We start from the raw sequence: 15970 nt of genomic DNA on the forward strand, positions 1-15970 counted from the left end.
CATCAAGGAAGGTTATGATCATGATTCATGATTAAGGAAAACCACACTTAATGCACAAACAACATGAACAACCATGCTCAATATATATATTATAAATAGTGCAGAAATCTTGTACCGAAGAGGAATTGAAGATTGCTAGTTTGTATAGATCCAACCAACGATGAAAATGTAAAACTTTACACAACAACAAAGGCCATAATGACAATTCACAAAAGTTTATGTTTAGAACCAAAACAATACTAATGACCATAAAAAAAAATTGTGCCTAAGAGGACTTGAAGACTCTCATTAAGATTCAAAATAAGGATCAAAACTTTGCTCACTGTATAGATGCAACAACAATGCCTGTAAAACAATAATAACACCCATTGCTGTCAAGGTATGTGGTATAAATAAATTAAGAAATGCTAAAAATTTTGACTAAACAGACAACAGACAAGGCAGTCCCTTCATGAAAACTAACAATTCATTTTAATAACCAATCCATATAGAGAAGATTTGCAACCTGTCCATCTGCAATTATCAAGAGAACATGGTACTGCCCACCACTCTGTTCCACAATACGGATTGCTGCTTCAATAATTGGGGCAAAAGATGTTGTCCCTAAATAAGAAAAGAACATACAAGAAATGTATAAGAAAACACAGGACATACGCAACATATACACATATCAAGTAAACCAGTCAGACACTCTTTCCTAGCTTAAGGCTTATAATGCTAAAGGTAATTAATCTTCATATCTTCAGGTGGAATGTCAAAGTTTCATTAACCAACCATCCAGTCGAAGATGTGGGACTATCTCCCTGTAGCGTCTCAACGCTTCTTCAAATCCATTGCATAACCTATCATCTGGATAGAAACTAAACACACTTTGATCATGTGTCAAAGCTGTGAAAGAAACAACACGTTATTAGCAATAACCATATTGCTGCATATGTTATGAATTCATGTTAACCAACATAAGAAAAATAAATTGAGCCAAATTCAAACAAGATTTTCAATCGAAATAGAGATCAAAACTTGCCATCCCCAAAACCAAAACAAGGGATCAAGTTGTCTTCGTCAAATACAAATAAGGTCCTCCCAATTATCGAAATCACTTGTTCATAAGGGTTTGGAGTGTCTCCAATGTGGTGCAAGCTTCGGCGATTAAAAGACCTTGCACCTAAAATCCATAACAAAATGTTGAAGTGGTGACTTTAATTTGATTTGGATTGAAAAGTAAAAAGCCTGCAGAATTATCAACTTAAACTAAAAAACTGATTGAAGTTGTATTCAATATATATGAGCTGCCTACAGAAACACACTAACAGTTCTTGAGCAAATAAACATAGCGGGCCACATTTAGATAGAGGTAGATTGGCTATTTTAAAATTTTAACTTGCATGAAAATTATGACATTAAAAACTTCAGGATCATGGATAATAGAACTTACCTGTCCACTCATTGCTCTTAGTGAAGTCAATCCCTACAATCAAATTGGAAGATTCGAGGCCAGCTTGTGCAAGAGCTGCAGTCACCTACAAAAAAGATAAAAATAGAAACAAATCAGAGAATTCTCCCCATAGCGCTTATAACCATAACTTATCAAGCCAATTCACACTGAAATACATGCGATAATACAAGCTAATTACTCAAATATCATAATCAGGTACATCGAAACCCATGCAAAGCCAGTTCTTTAGAGCATTACAATCTGACTAAACCTTTGACCAAAATTGTTGCGTTGTTTGTTGACCTAAATAAATTACTTAATTGTCTTGAATTAATACTACTGAATATGATCTCAACAATGAGCATTATTTTTCAATTCAAATTAAGTATTCCACTGGATTTAAATGTTCACTAAGCTTTAAGAAATATGAAAATCGGTGAAACGAATAAGTTATATAATCTAAGGCACATATCTGATTAATAATAAGAAAAAACCATATGACTTCAAATCCATCACAAAGAAATGACAACAACCCATCCTGAAAATGCATAGTAAACCCTTAATTTTTAACATGTATGGCATCCAAAAAACAAAGTGCAAAGTAGTAAACACTTAATTTTTAACAACATATATGGTATGCAAAAACCGAGGAGAGTAAGAATACCTCATCAAGTGAATTGTAATTGTCAGCGATTCGGGAGTATCTCCTTTGCAACTTCTGTTTAGTCGCTGGTTGTGCTGGTTGTGCATAAGTTTCCGATGGAACTGCTGGTGAAGGACCATAGGATGAAGAATCCCATGCTGGTGAAGGGCCATACGAAGAAGAACTGTAACGCCTCGGGCGAATACTTTTTGAATGTCTGCCTCCCATTGCCTAGATTTTGAGTTTTTGCAAGGTTTCGCAGGTATGGCACATAATATTCTCCACAAACTCTAATGAATTGAAGATAAACTTGCCTCAGAAAACATAAACAGAATCCCAGGAAATTGGATCTGAAAAATGGCAACATTATAAAAGGATTACCAACATAATAAATTAGAATATTGACATTAAAATTGCAACATAAAGAAAACGGTTCCTGGAGAAACAATTTTTAGACATGTTCATTAACCAAATTAAATACAACTTATTTGAAACTTTTTGATCTTGTGAAGAAAAAATATCTTTAAGACTTGCCAAGCTAAACATTGTAGCTTTTAAACATATATATATATAATAAGAAGTGGATCAAGCTTCGGAAGTAAAGGACAAAAGTTTGCTGCAAAACCCGGCCTTGCTACTAAAAACAAATTGATAACAGAAAATCCCACCATTTCTCGCCGATCTCATACCAATGAAAAAGAAACAAAATTAGGAAAACAAAATGCGGTGATATATACCAGGTTGTAAGTACAACTCAGCACATTTACAGATAACATGCAAATCCCATTAACACTCGATGCAAGAGGCCTCGTGCGTTCAGGATGATGTTTTGTAACAAATCCTCGGATTTCCGATATTTAAAAATACACAGAAGGCAAATCCGCTCAAAACAGAAGCACAAAACCCTGCTCAAGATTGAAAATTCCACCGAGGCAACTTCTGAGAGCCTACCTTCTAGAATATTACGCTCTGAAGGCAGCGGAAGAGAACTTTCTCCGTCCAAACCCTTCCACTGATATACAAAGTAAGCGGAGTTGCAGTGAAGCTCCTGTTATGATTCCCGGTTCAATGCCTTAGAAAGTCTCTTTCAAAATCGAGAATCCACGCTATAATGCAATTTACATCAGATATACACTTCACAAAGGGCTAAGACAGCAGGAGCTCGGAAACAACATAAAATAATCCCTCGCCGAAAACGTTTACCATCTTGAAAAATTCAGGAAACTTACAATGAACTTCAAATTTGACGGCATGGAGGGCATGGAAGACCCACAAACAACATTTTTTTTCGCAAACTTTACAATTTTATCATATGTATATAATTTCATTCAGACTTTAAAAACAGAAAACAAGAAAGTCCGATCAGCACTATTTTGAATAAGACCAGTTCGGAAAAGTTTAAAAGCTCACAAAAGAATGACTCCTCGCTCTAACACAGTAAATTTTTCGCAATTCCTTTAAATATCAACGGTTCCTTTCCTTGCGATGTAAACTGGAACTTTCCTCTACAACTAAAATAACAAGATAATATAGCGAGTTTTTTGCGTGTAAAACTAAGTTTCCTCAATCTGAAGCCGAAGAGTTGATTTATTCAACCAAATTTACCTAAAGCCGGCACATATGAAGCTTCCTAAAGCCAAGTGCGCTCACGGAACAGATCGAAACAACCCGGAAAGTGGTTGGGACCAAGATAGTCGCAGAAGCGGGAATTCTTCCAAGTTACAGTTAAATATTGCGGTCGTTTACTTAATTTCTCGGGCAGATCCTGGAAATGGAGATGAGGGAAAGTGGGAAGGAAGGAAACTCATTTCGAGCATGAAGTTTTGATTGAAGACGGTGGAAACTAGAGATAAGCAATGGAAATTGTGTCGATCAATTTGGCTTACAGAATCACCTTTCCTTCAGAAATTAGGAAGGTACCTTAATGTGGTAGCGAGCTACTTGAGAGGTGGCATAGGAAGGTACCTTAATGTGGTAGCGAGCTACTTGAGAGGTGGCAGACGGTGACAGACAGTGGTAGCCAGCTGCGTGAGAGGTGGCAGCTATATAATAAACTTTGCATGCACCTAAGTTTCATGTTTGTCACCATAATTTTCCAGACTTTGGATAAAATACAAATTGGAAATGGTATATAAAATGACATGGTATATAAAATGACAGAACTTTGGTTAAAATAGTATTGCCACAATTTTCTTGCATCGGGCCACGTGAAGCCTGCAATAAGAGGTACAATGCGCTTTCAGGGTTAAAACTTTGGATAAAATTTAAGTGAACAAAATTGCTACGATTAAACTTTGGTTAAAACACAAGAAAACATAAAAAAAAACGGTCAACGGATGGATTAATAGGCGGTCAAACGTTCGATCGAACGCTATAGTCTGGGCAGGGACTAATAATGTCGAACCAACCTAAAATTAAAAATTTAGAAAATCGAAAAACCATAATTCAAAAACGTTTAGGTTTGGGTAAAAAAACTTGAGTGGGAGGAATATGTATTTTCTAAGAAGAAATAAAATCCTTACCGAGATCGTAAAGTTATTAATCCACGTTGTGATTTTTGTATTATTTCATGCTCGTTAGAAAGAACGCTAGGAAGTGAATAGACTTCCTAGGCTTGGGTGAACTAATAACGCATATCAAAGATCAAAAGAATAAAAAAAAAAAAAATATTAAAAAATGATTTAATTTTTGAAATAAGATTATATAGTAGATAGTATTTATGGTTTAGTTTAAATATAGTTTAATGAAATAAAAAATAATAAAGATAAATATTTTGTTATAAAAATAACATAACTAATAAAATATTGTATTATTGAATTTTATTATCAAAAATTATGAAATATGATTAGATAATAGTGTTTAAATTAAGAGACAGATATCTATATGTGCGTGTTTTATTTTTATTAATATATATAATTGTTTATAATTAAATTTATAAAATATCTTTTTAACGTAATAATAAGGCACTTTAAATTGAAACTAGTGTGAAAAAATTATAAATCATGAAAATAAAAATAATAAAAAAATAAAAAACAAAAAGTTAAATAAAAAAATAAAACAAAAAATAAAAAATTAGTAACTAATAGAAATGGAAGTTATTAAACATCTTATAATAAGACCTCAACCAATCACCTTACAAATAAATCAATTTAAGTAATAATAAAAAATAACAAAAATTAAAATCTTAATATTAAACTATAAATAAACTTAATAAATTTTTGGTGAAGAAAAAATTAATACCCAGTAAAAAAAACGAATATAATAAAATCGATAATAAGGAAATTTGTCTCTCTTAAAGTAAGAGCTCAAATTAGTAATGCCTCATGGAAATTTAAATTCTAGATAATCCATGAATAAGGGTGACTAATGGTTTTCCTTCGAGAGTTTGTATAAGTCAAGTGAACTGTCGATTTGAAGTGTTAGGAAACATATAAAGGACCACGTATGTTAAAGATTAATAGGAAACATCTGTAAGGAAGGTTGCATTTCATACGAAAAACGTCATGCACCATTTTTCCACTTTCGTTATTGCTTTAAATAAGTTTATTTTTTAATAGTAATTTATTTATTTTTTAATTGGAAAGATGTATGAAGAGAGATAAAGGTTATGAGAAGCACCACATTCATTTACAAAATGAGTTTTAAAATTGTGAAAAATAGATTTAATATATTGTAGGTATTGTGCAGGTTAGGAATATGCAATTTGTGAGGAGTAAATGTAGATATCTTGTAAAAAATGAGATAAGTAGTAAAAATGAAGCCTTTTAATTGGAAACATATAATCAAAAGATGTTCAACAAATTTTTTTGGCACACATTTATTTTTTTTCCCTTGAGAAAAAGTCTTAATTTCTATTAATATAAAGAAATTACATTTTGTAGATGCCAAATGCATATTCATATGGAGGCTAAGGAGCCTGACGAGTTCACAATCTATAGATCGTAAGGATTGTCTGTAATGTCTGCACGCAGGGAGTCCACAAAGTCTGTACTAGTTGTAACTGAAAAAGTAGATCATAAATTAAGTCCTGCTCTACGCAGAGAGCAACAAAAAATTGTACGTTACCAAAAAAGAGTTGTTACTCATGTCCAAGCAGTGGATATATATACATGATAATAAAAAAAATAGATCTTGTTTATATGTGGGCCTTATAGCCCATTTTCTATAGGATCATCAAAAGGTCTATGATAATGCTGGTAGAAAGTTCCGTCTATCTCCTCCTGTATCAACCAGTCATTTCCTTGTCTGTGCGCTGCCTCTTTGGATAGTTGATCTGCATCTGAGTTTTGTTCCCTGTAAATGTGTCGACATACAAATGATTCAAAAGATGTAATCAGTATTTTTGCTTCATCTAATATATGCCTCAATGAAAATGCATAGCAATGTGATGCATCATTCAGCCAGTTGCAAACAATTTTAGAATCTCCATAAAGTTGCAGGTGTCTGCACTGTTTTTGTAATGCAAAGTGAATAATATGTTTTGCTGTGCACAGTTCAGCAAAGTTATTGGTGCCTCTGCCTAGGTTAATTTGGATCTTGTAGCAGTGCGTTTCATTGAGGTAAAGGATGGCACCACCCCCACAGCCTGCTTCCTGAGCAGAGCCATCAAAATATGCCCATGGCTTAGATTTGTCTATGATTTCAGGTCTGATGGTGCGGGGGGGGCACTGGTTTCCACTTCGGGTAGCAAATCAAAACCGACAATCGTGTGGTGTAATATGACAGGCCAATGGGGGGTCTTTAAAGTAAAGATGGCCTGGTTACGCGCAATCCATAATGCCCAGCATACAAGCAGTGGCATATTAATGAATTTTCTTGAGTGATTTTGACACCAAATGTTCCAAGCATCCATGAGATTGTGCCCTTGCCAGTTTTTTAAGTTAGGATAGTGAGTGGTGATGGATTGCCAAAATTCCTTAGTTGTATTGCAGTTTAAAAAAATATGCTCTATACTTTCTTCTTCCTTGCGGCACAAGTGGCACCAGAAGGGACCATAAAATGATCTCTTCATTAGATTGGTCCCAATAGGGATCTTGTCGAAGAGAATGTTCCACATCAAGCGTGTATGAGGAGCTGCCTTGAGCTTCCAGAGCATTTTCCAGGTTGGGAGGATGTCCTGTGGCTTGTAAGATTCCATGAGCCTTATATAACCTTGTCTCGGGATGTATACTCTGTGTTTTGCAAAGGCCCAGATTATCTCGTCGAGTCCATCTGTGAGTCTGATATGTGCCTGGGTGAGGGCATCCGTGTAATCCTGCCATTCATGATGCCACTGAATTGGTATCTCCAAAACTCGTGCTGATACCCATGCCTGCTGAAGAAAGGCAGAATTGTCGTTGTCGCCGATGTGTTTGATGAGTGTTACTCCTCTACTGTGTAGGTATCTTAAAAGGCCTGCAAATAATCTATGGGCATTGCCACAGCCAAACCATGGGTCCAAACCGATTCGAACAACATTGCCTTCCTTGATGCGCCATGTAATTCCTTCACACAGAAGTGGTAGTGAGCCGATAACCGCTTTCCATATATTAGATATGTTATGTCTTGATTCATGCTGCTGATGGAACCAGTCCATTAGATGAAATGGCTTGATGTATTTCACTTGTGTAACTCGGGACCAGAGACTGTTTGTGGTGAGGAGTTGCCAACCTAGCTTGGCCGCTAATGCTCTGGAAAATAAATCAAGCCTCTTTATGCCCCACCCTCCCAAACTTTTGGGTTTTGCAATGGTGTCCCATTTAACCTAGGCAAATAGCTTCCCCGGTTGTTGTCATTTCCATAGAAATCTACAGCATATACTTTGTAATCTACTCAAAATACCTTTAGGTATCCAGGCCAAGGTCATCCAATAGACTAGAGTGGCTTCAATTATTGCTTTAATGAGAATCAATTTGCCTGCCTGAGAGAGATATTTATGATACCATACCTGTAGTCTTTTTTCCACTTTCGCAATGAGCCAAGTCCAGTCCGCAATCCTGTAACCGAGAGGTTTTAGTCTAAATCCCAGGTATTTTATACCTTCTGTCAAGTTCAAAGAGGTGAATGGGAAGCGCTGTGTTGCGAAGGTGAACTCATGTTGAGTGCATCCGACAGTAGTAATCGTGGATTTTCTGTCATTTATCATCATTCCTGTAGCTTGTTGAAAAATAATGATTAAGTTCTGAAGAGTTGTGGTGTCCCCAATACTGCCATTTAAGAATATCAAAATATCATCAACAAATAATAGATGAGTGAGATAAAAATTTATAGGGATTTTAATGCCTGTCAACTGATTTCTATCTCGAGCAGATGTAATAATCCTACTTAATCCTTCCATAATCAGTAAGAATAGCAGGGGCGAGAGAGGGCATCCCTGTCTGAGGCCCCTCTCCGAAATGAAAAAGGTTGTAGCTTCACCATTGAGAAGCACATTGTAAGATACATCAGTTATACAGCTCATTATCCATTTGATATAATCATAGGGAAAGCCAAGATGAGTCAACAGTAGTCTGATGTAGAGCCAGTTTGTTCTATCAAACGCCTTGGATAGATCAACCTTTAGAATCATTCCTTTCTGCTTTTTGAGCTGCACTGAATGCATGAGTTCTTGTGCTGTAGCAATAGCTTCGTGAATCTGTCTGTGATGAAGGAAGGCAAATTGCTCTGGAGATATATGACGAGAAAGAATAGGCTTCAGGCGATTGGCTATGATATTAGCAATGATCTTGTATAGGCAATTACAGAGGGATATGGGTCGAAAATCATTGAAAGAGACAAGATTGTTCGATTTAGGGATAAGTGCTATGAAAGTGGATTTGATGGCTGAGGATATTCTACCACTCCTTCTGCAGTTCTCCACAATCTTGAGAAGGTCATTCCCCAGGATTTCAAAAAAAGCAATGAAAAACTCGATGGTCCACCCATCTAGACCTGGGCTTTTACCCTTTTTAAACCATTTTATAGTTGCCTCCAATTCTTCCATAGTTACTTCCTTCAGTAGATCTCCCGAGTCTTCTTGTAGTACAAACCTCGGGAAATGTTCAGCCACCCTCATAATCTCCATGATGTTTACATCTCTAGGAGTTTTGTATATACCTCTGAAGTGCTCTGTTGCTAGCCTGGTCAGATTCTTCTGAGATGAAACTGTCTGCCCGCGCTCATCCCGCAATTCCCAAATAGTATTGATGGTTTTGTGCCCATTGGCAAATTTATGATAAAACTTCGTGTTATCATCTCCCTGGGTGAGCCATATTGCCCTGCTCCTAAGCCTCCAACTTTCTTCTCTTTCCTTCAGAATATGTGAGCGCTTCGCGATGAGGGAGGAGTAATGTTCTTTGTTCTCAGGAGTGGGGAAGGTGCCATCTAATCTGTCCTCATCCATAGCGATGACCCTTTCAGCCTCCCTCAGAGTAATGTCATCACGCATATGCTTCTGATGTGCCCAGTTTTTAGAGATCCTCTTAAGTTCAGATAATTTCCTTACGAAGCCTTCTGTATGACCCTCATTTTCCATAATAGGGTTGGTCTGCCAATAGTTAGTTACCAATTGCATGTATGAAGGGTCCTTTAGCCAAGAGGAATTAAATTTGAAGGGTCTCTTGATCTTATGATTAATGTCGGCTATTTCCAAGAAAATTGGTCGATGGTCGGATATGCCACCAGTTCCAACCCATTGACGTATGTGGAGAAGTCTGTTGTGTAGTGACTCCTTGATAAGGAACCTACCAAGTCTTCTGGCCAAGCTTTGTTCTCCACTGCGGTTGTTTGTCCAAGTATACTATAACCTGGCAGAAGGAATTTCCACCCACTGATGATCCTCGAGTATATTGGAAATAGTGTCTGATAAGGAGTCTCCCTGCACCGAGTGCCCCCAAGATTCACAGAAACCTATTGAAAAGTTTAAGTCACCTCCAAGTATAATGTTATCTGCCTGTAGAAGTTCAGATTCCAGTAAGGTTCTCCAATAATTGGCCCTATCTGCACAAGGGCCATAGACATTGATGATGCGAATGTCCATCCCAATGGAGTGAGCAAATATGTCTAATCCAATGAATCGTCTGCCTCCCCAAATATTTCTGATCCATTGCTTTGTTATTAATGCCAATAGTTGAACCTCCGGATCTCCCGGATGCATCCAGTGCATTGAAGGTCCAATTGGGCAGCCAAGAGTTGAGAGTATGGATTAGAGGTTCAGCTGAACAGAGGGTTTCTTGAATAAATATAATATCCAACCGTGACGAGATGAGCAATCTCCTGAGTGCTAGTTTTTTGGCAAAACTAGCAAACCCTCTGCAGTTAAAGGATATGATCTTCATGTAGGGTGAAAGAGGGGGCCATTCTTCGCTCTAAGGGCCCTGAAAATGGTTTGCTGTCGCCCAAGGGCGAATTCTTCATCAGCAGTGTGTCTAGCTTTGGTGATGCGAGAGGGTCGGCCACGAGAGTTCTTATGAGAGACAGAGGTGGCTTCAGAGTCTAGACCAATGGCATCAAACCCTCTATCCTTCGATCGGGATCAAAGAGAGTACCGGGGAGACACCGGGGGGGGATGGGATGGGGAGAGATGCGAGAGAGGATGATATCAGAGATGGCAGGCAAGGGGATGTAGCGGGAGAAGGGAGCGGGAGGGAGAAAATGAGGGAGGATGGAGGGGTTAGGCCCCGGGGTTTATGTAAAACCACTGAGGTCAAATGTGCCGATAGTGGAGACGTGCAAATGATGTGATGAGATGCAATGCCATCAAATATGCAAGATACAGGAGGCAAAGGAGAGGGGGATGAAAACAACATACCCGTCGTCGCGATGTCCTCCTGTTCAGTCTCTGAGTGTACAGGAGCTGGCGAAGGTGGGAGAGAAACTGGGGTTTCTTTAGCATCTTCGGCATTATCGGGTGGACCTTGGGGTTCTCCATCGACTTTTCTTGCTCCTCTTGATTCTTCTCCGAATTTTGTCGAGGAGGATGGTCCAAGGGATGCTCAGACTCCCCTTCCTGAACATTTTCCCTGCTTTTCCGGAGGAGTGGACAATCCCTGTATAGATGTCCCACTTTGTGACATCTACGGCAACGATACGGGATACCTTCATAGTTGATAATTTGTTTGCGAGCCGTGTCCCTCCATTGAATGGTGATGAACTCTTGTAGTCCTCCCCTGGTATCCAGATTGATAAGAATTCGGGCGTAAGCCATCATGCCTGTGTGCTGGTAGGACTTATCATAGTCCATGTAGGAGCCAATCGCGTTGCCAATCCGCCTGAAGATGTCTTCTGACCAGTACTGTAGTGGTAGGCCTGGGAGTCGAATCCAAATAGGCCCGATGCCAATCTGCTCTGTCTCAGGGTCGAATAAGGGAGTCCAACGCTTAAGGAGCACCGGGGCATGTTCAAAGTGCCAGTAAGAGGACAAGACCCAATTGGTATGATCAGCACGAGCGAACCTCAATGCAAACCATCCCCTCACGAAAGTTTGCACGAAGGGGATGTCCACCAGATGTTGACCCCAAAATTTAGTTGCCCAGGTCTTCAAACGTGCTACCGAGTAGTTCCGAACTCTCATACGCCCAACTAGTACCCTATCTGCAAATTCCATTGTCTCACCTGTACTTCTTTTTATGGCCCAATGGGGGAGGTAGGTTATGTGGCCGGCCCGGGGGAGGGGCAGTAACAATCGGGGGGGAGGGTTAGGGTACGAGGAGGAAGGGTTTTCGATGCCACCAGTAACAGGGGGGGACCAGAGAGCAGAGGAATAGCGGTGAAGCTTCCCGACGGAGGACCGTGTGACTTGGTGAAACCGGCCGAGACAATGGGCAACGAAGGGGGTAAAAATGGCCAGGAAATGGTACCAGACGCCGAGGTATCTAGTCCAGGGTTAGGGTTCAAACAGCCAGAAACGAAAATGAGGGTTTCCGGAGAGTGGGGGGGGGTTGAAAGTGTAGGCCAGGTAGGAGGTACATCCGGGAGGACCACAAGATATGACCGCAACTATTCCCCAAGAGAATACGAAGTGTAGTTTTCGGTGAGGCCAGCAACTGTACATACCTTCTGATGTGGAGAAGGAGGAGCGCCAGATGGATACCCCCTCCAGCGGGTCTTCAGAGTAATCAATAGCTTCGAGGTCCTCCATGACACCTGCTGCTTCTCGGAACGGCGGACACCTCAGATAGTAGTAAAAACCGGAGAGAATGACAATTCTCAGGAAAAACGGACCGAGCTGGGCAGGTAAGTGAAACTGTCGTGGGTTGTCAACCGGGAGATGCGGCACAGAAACCCTTCGTTCTCCCGAAAGGTCAACCAGCTCGAAAGCGATGGAGAGGCGTTAGGCAGTAGAAGGTAAACGACAGATGTGCTAAGCGGGTGAACGGAGGTCCGGCGCGGTCTCAAAAAACTGCAGAGGGTTCCTGAAACCCTAACCCAAACCCTCGCGTGCATTCTCTCGTCTAGAATACACCATCTTCTAATAGCTTGGCACACATTTATTAATATAGTGAAATTGTTAATAGTGAAACCTTAATTATGATCTCACGATATAGATATTAACAATAAATTTACATTATTTAAAACTATGCCATTTAACAAACTCACATCAACTCTGTCATTTAAGTAGTATTTAATTTATACTATTATAATTTCACCATAATATTAACCTCCATAATATAAATATTTACAATAAATTTATATTATTTATAAACACACACAACCTACATTATCATTCAAACAGTACATGATTTGTTGCTTTCAAAACTTGGAACATCTACATTTTACCATTAAATTTTCCTCCATCAATACATATCTAAATAATTCAATATATTAATTTCTCATACCAATCTAAACCATTCGGAAAATATTTTTTTATGGAACTTTTACATTTTATCTTCATAATGTTGAAGTTTTCTTCCCATCAATACATATCTAAATAATTCAAAAATTAATTTCTCATACTGATCTTAATCTATTAATTCGAAAAGTAATTTTTTTTTTATTTGATGTGAACATGTTCTCATTGTTGTAGGTTTTCTCTTTAAAATAGGTTTATGCTTCCAAGCTCATATAGAGGTGTTATATCCTGAATATATTCTTAAATTTGATTTCTCTTCTTAATATTGGTATGGAGTGTCATTCACGGTTATTATTTTTATTTTATTTTATTCTTTAAAGTACTGTTATATTTATTTGAGAAAAAAATAATATTTGAACCTCTTAACCTCGCTTCACAACATTTAATCAACTTTTGATTAACCACAATACTCCTTTAAATGAACATTATTATTTATCCTTGAATTAAAATATGTGAGTTTATTATGGAAGCACCACATTGTTCCACTTTGCGGCTGCTTGAACTCGACACATTTTAACTACTATTTATACACATGATTTGTAATAACCACGCTGCCCTAATTTTATATGATATTCGTATCATTGTTATAGTCCAAGCCTTTTCTATACTCCTAATTAATTTCCTTTAATATATGGAATTATGTGTTTTGAATTTGAGGTTACTCGAACCTATAACCTATTGGATGAGAGTGAAACATGTTACAATTGCAACAATGATCCTCCCTTCCAAGTCACACTTGGGAATAGAATACGGGTGGAACTTAGGCTATGTGTCTCAGATGTGGTGAATTATTCTAACTCGACAATGTGACTGGGTCAAAGATGGATGGTTTAGATGGTTCAAGCTCCTTAGTTTGTTGACTACCCTTCCATTTGTAATTTTTCAATTTCCTTGTAATTTTTCAATTTCCTTGTTCTTTACAGATAAATAACTTCTCAGCAAGGGTTAGGGGAAAACTTTTCAGTGTTTCTCCTTTAGTTACCGATGGCACATCATTTTTTCCAAAGTGATATGATTTTATCTACATCATTTCATGATCTGAAAATGGAATGTACTTGTTTAAGGGTGCAAGGTATCCATTTCCAATAATTTCAACTGTGAGCTAGACACTCCAAATAACCTCTAAAAATGTATAAACTTCTTATTTCTTATACAGAGATAGACTGTAGGGGCATTCACCAGATAGGTCACCTCTAAAAAGAGGATGAGTTCCAGAGGCTACCTAGCCCTCTACAGGCTCTACCTAAAGAAATAACAAAGTAAACACTTAGAAGTCTTTGACATACACATACTTGAAGGTTAAGGTCTTGTGGAATAAGACAAGTAACTTTCTGTAGCTGAATAAGTGATTATGTGTATATGCAAGTTATGTATATTTGTTGTTTAATACTTTATATCAGTTTTGTTTTAGCATATCATCTGCAGCAAATAAAGACATCAAAATGATAAAGCAGTTCACCTCCTCCTGGGCTACATCTGCTAGACCAAGCCTCTCCAACTAGGCTTGTCTTCTTGTATTAAAATTGCTACAAAGGCTAATACAAGAATATGGGTGTCCCAAAGGACAGATCTGACTGTAAATACAGAATCAGAAGATAGGAATTAGCCAAATATGCTCTTTCCCGAACACTAAACAATGAATTTTGTACCTTATACAGTACTTTCCCCAATTGGCCCTTGTGGCCCTTTAAACTTGCATGGAGAATTTCGAGGTGAAGATGACCTCAATTGGTTCTGAAACCTCTGCCATTAGACTCATAAAGTCAAAAATAGTAGACATAGGCTTTTGAATCACCAAAAACGGATGAAAAGAGCCCCCAAACAGCTCAATCCCTGAAATGGCCCTAAAAGCTTCCCTGAAGCTAGACAGTGAAAAGAATACTTCAAAAGGAAAAACGAGCTGTAGAAATGGATTCAGAAGGCTGGAAAATTTCAGGAATGACCTTCGTTCCACATTCACTGGTTACACAATTCCCAATGCAGCTCCCAAACTGATTTGGCCTTGGTGGCTCCTGGAACTTCTACGAAGCAAAAACACCTGAAAATGACCTCAGATGGCTGTGAAGCCTATGCCAATGGCTTCAGAAGGTCGAAAATACCCAAAAAAAAAAAAAAAAAATCGTCAAAAACTGACTTTCCTAGCCAAAGTTATGGCCATTTAATGTTTCTCCAGTCTGTCCCTAGAAAAACTCCCGCTAACTGTAGTGGAGGTCCAGATAAGTCAGCCAATTATGGCGGGTCCGCCAAATTTGGCGGTCCGCCAAGAATCCCACCAACTTAATTGCAGTTATATTAAATGCTGGCCTCGGATTTCGTGCTGACCGTTTGGGCTGGCGGTTGGGGCTTAAGCCCGTGGTTCTGGGTCGTGGTCATATGGAAGGCGGGGCTGGCCCTTAGGGGCTAGCCCCCTTTGTTTTCCGCCCACATAAATTTAAACCTTAAAAATTATTTGTGCCGCCAACCTGTCACATGTGCTGGCATTGGTGTAACGGTAAGATTTTTTGCTTGTAATATGGAGGTCGTGGGTTCGAACCCCCAACCGACCAAAAACATTTTGATTATATCCGCCCAGCCATTAGCTTGCTGACGTCATATGGGGGCCACGTGGCGGCCTCGGGGCCTGCCACGTGGCGGCTTCTCATTGGCTGCCAAAAAAGAATATTCCCCAGAATATTCCGTGGAATATTCTTTTTTTAAATATTTTTTTAAATTCAAATTTCTAATGTTATAGACAAATTCTTCTTTTTGCCATAACTTCCTCATACGGCGACCGTTTTTCGAACCGTTTGCGGCGCTAGAATCAGGAAGATGAGCACTTTCCAGTCATTCAGGTTTTAATCAGTTATGAGCACTTTAATGTTTTACCATTTTACGACACTTGGTCCTGAGCCCCTGATCACACCTCCCAAATGAGAAGGCTTTTGGTCCCCAAAAGCTCACTGAATCTTTGAACTGAACTGTACAGCACTTGAGGAATAGAAATATCCTCTTCCGTTCAGCAAAAACAACATACTGATGCCAAAATGTCCTGCCTTATCAACTGTCGTCATGGTGAATGTTGCTGCATAAACCAAGGACTCGTCGA

At 38.6% G+C, this 15970-nt stretch overlaps 1 protein-coding gene across 1 annotated transcript; it reads right to left on the bottom strand.

The window, feature by feature from the left end:
- Positions 1 to 466: 466 nt before the first annotated feature.
- On the bottom strand, positions 467 to 3612 carry LOC149225894 (E3 ubiquitin-protein ligase RGLG5-like). Its single transcript, XM_089380041.1, has 7 exons — positions 3489 to 3612; positions 3030 to 3126; positions 2100 to 2428; positions 1436 to 1520; positions 1025 to 1165; positions 775 to 888; positions 467 to 603 (listed from the first exon to the last, which is right to left on the bottom strand). The coding sequence occupies exons 3-7, from the start codon at positions 2304 to 2306 to the stop codon at positions 467 to 469; spliced, it is 684 nt and encodes a 227-aa protein (XP_089236167.1). The 5' UTR covers positions 2307 to 2428; positions 3030 to 3126; positions 3489 to 3612.
- Positions 3613 to 15970: the final 12358 nt, after the last annotated feature.

The sequence above is a fragment of the Pinus tabuliformis genome, chromosome J, assembly GCF_031772625.1.
Source record: "Pinus tabuliformis cultivar Carrire ecotype Pingquan chromosome J, CPIR1, whole genome shotgun sequence".
NCBI classification, from domain to species: Eukaryota; Viridiplantae; Streptophyta; class Pinopsida; order Pinales; family Pinaceae; genus Pinus; species Pinus tabuliformis.

Excerpts from the sequence above, each read along its gene's own strand:
- LOC149225894 (XM_089380041.1), bottom strand. The coding sequence starts at position 2,306 with ATGGGAGGCAGACATTCAAAAAGTATTCGCCCGAGGCGTTACAGTTCT. Across the intron at positions 1,166-1,435 it reads TAAGAGCAATGAGTGGACAG|GTGCAAGGTCTTTTAATCGC; the intron begins GTAAGTTCTATT and ends TATGGATTTTAG. Across the intron at positions 889-1,024 it reads TTGTTTTGGTTTTGGGGATG|CTTTGACACATGATCAAAGT; the intron begins GCAAGTTTTGAT and ends TTTCTTTCACAG.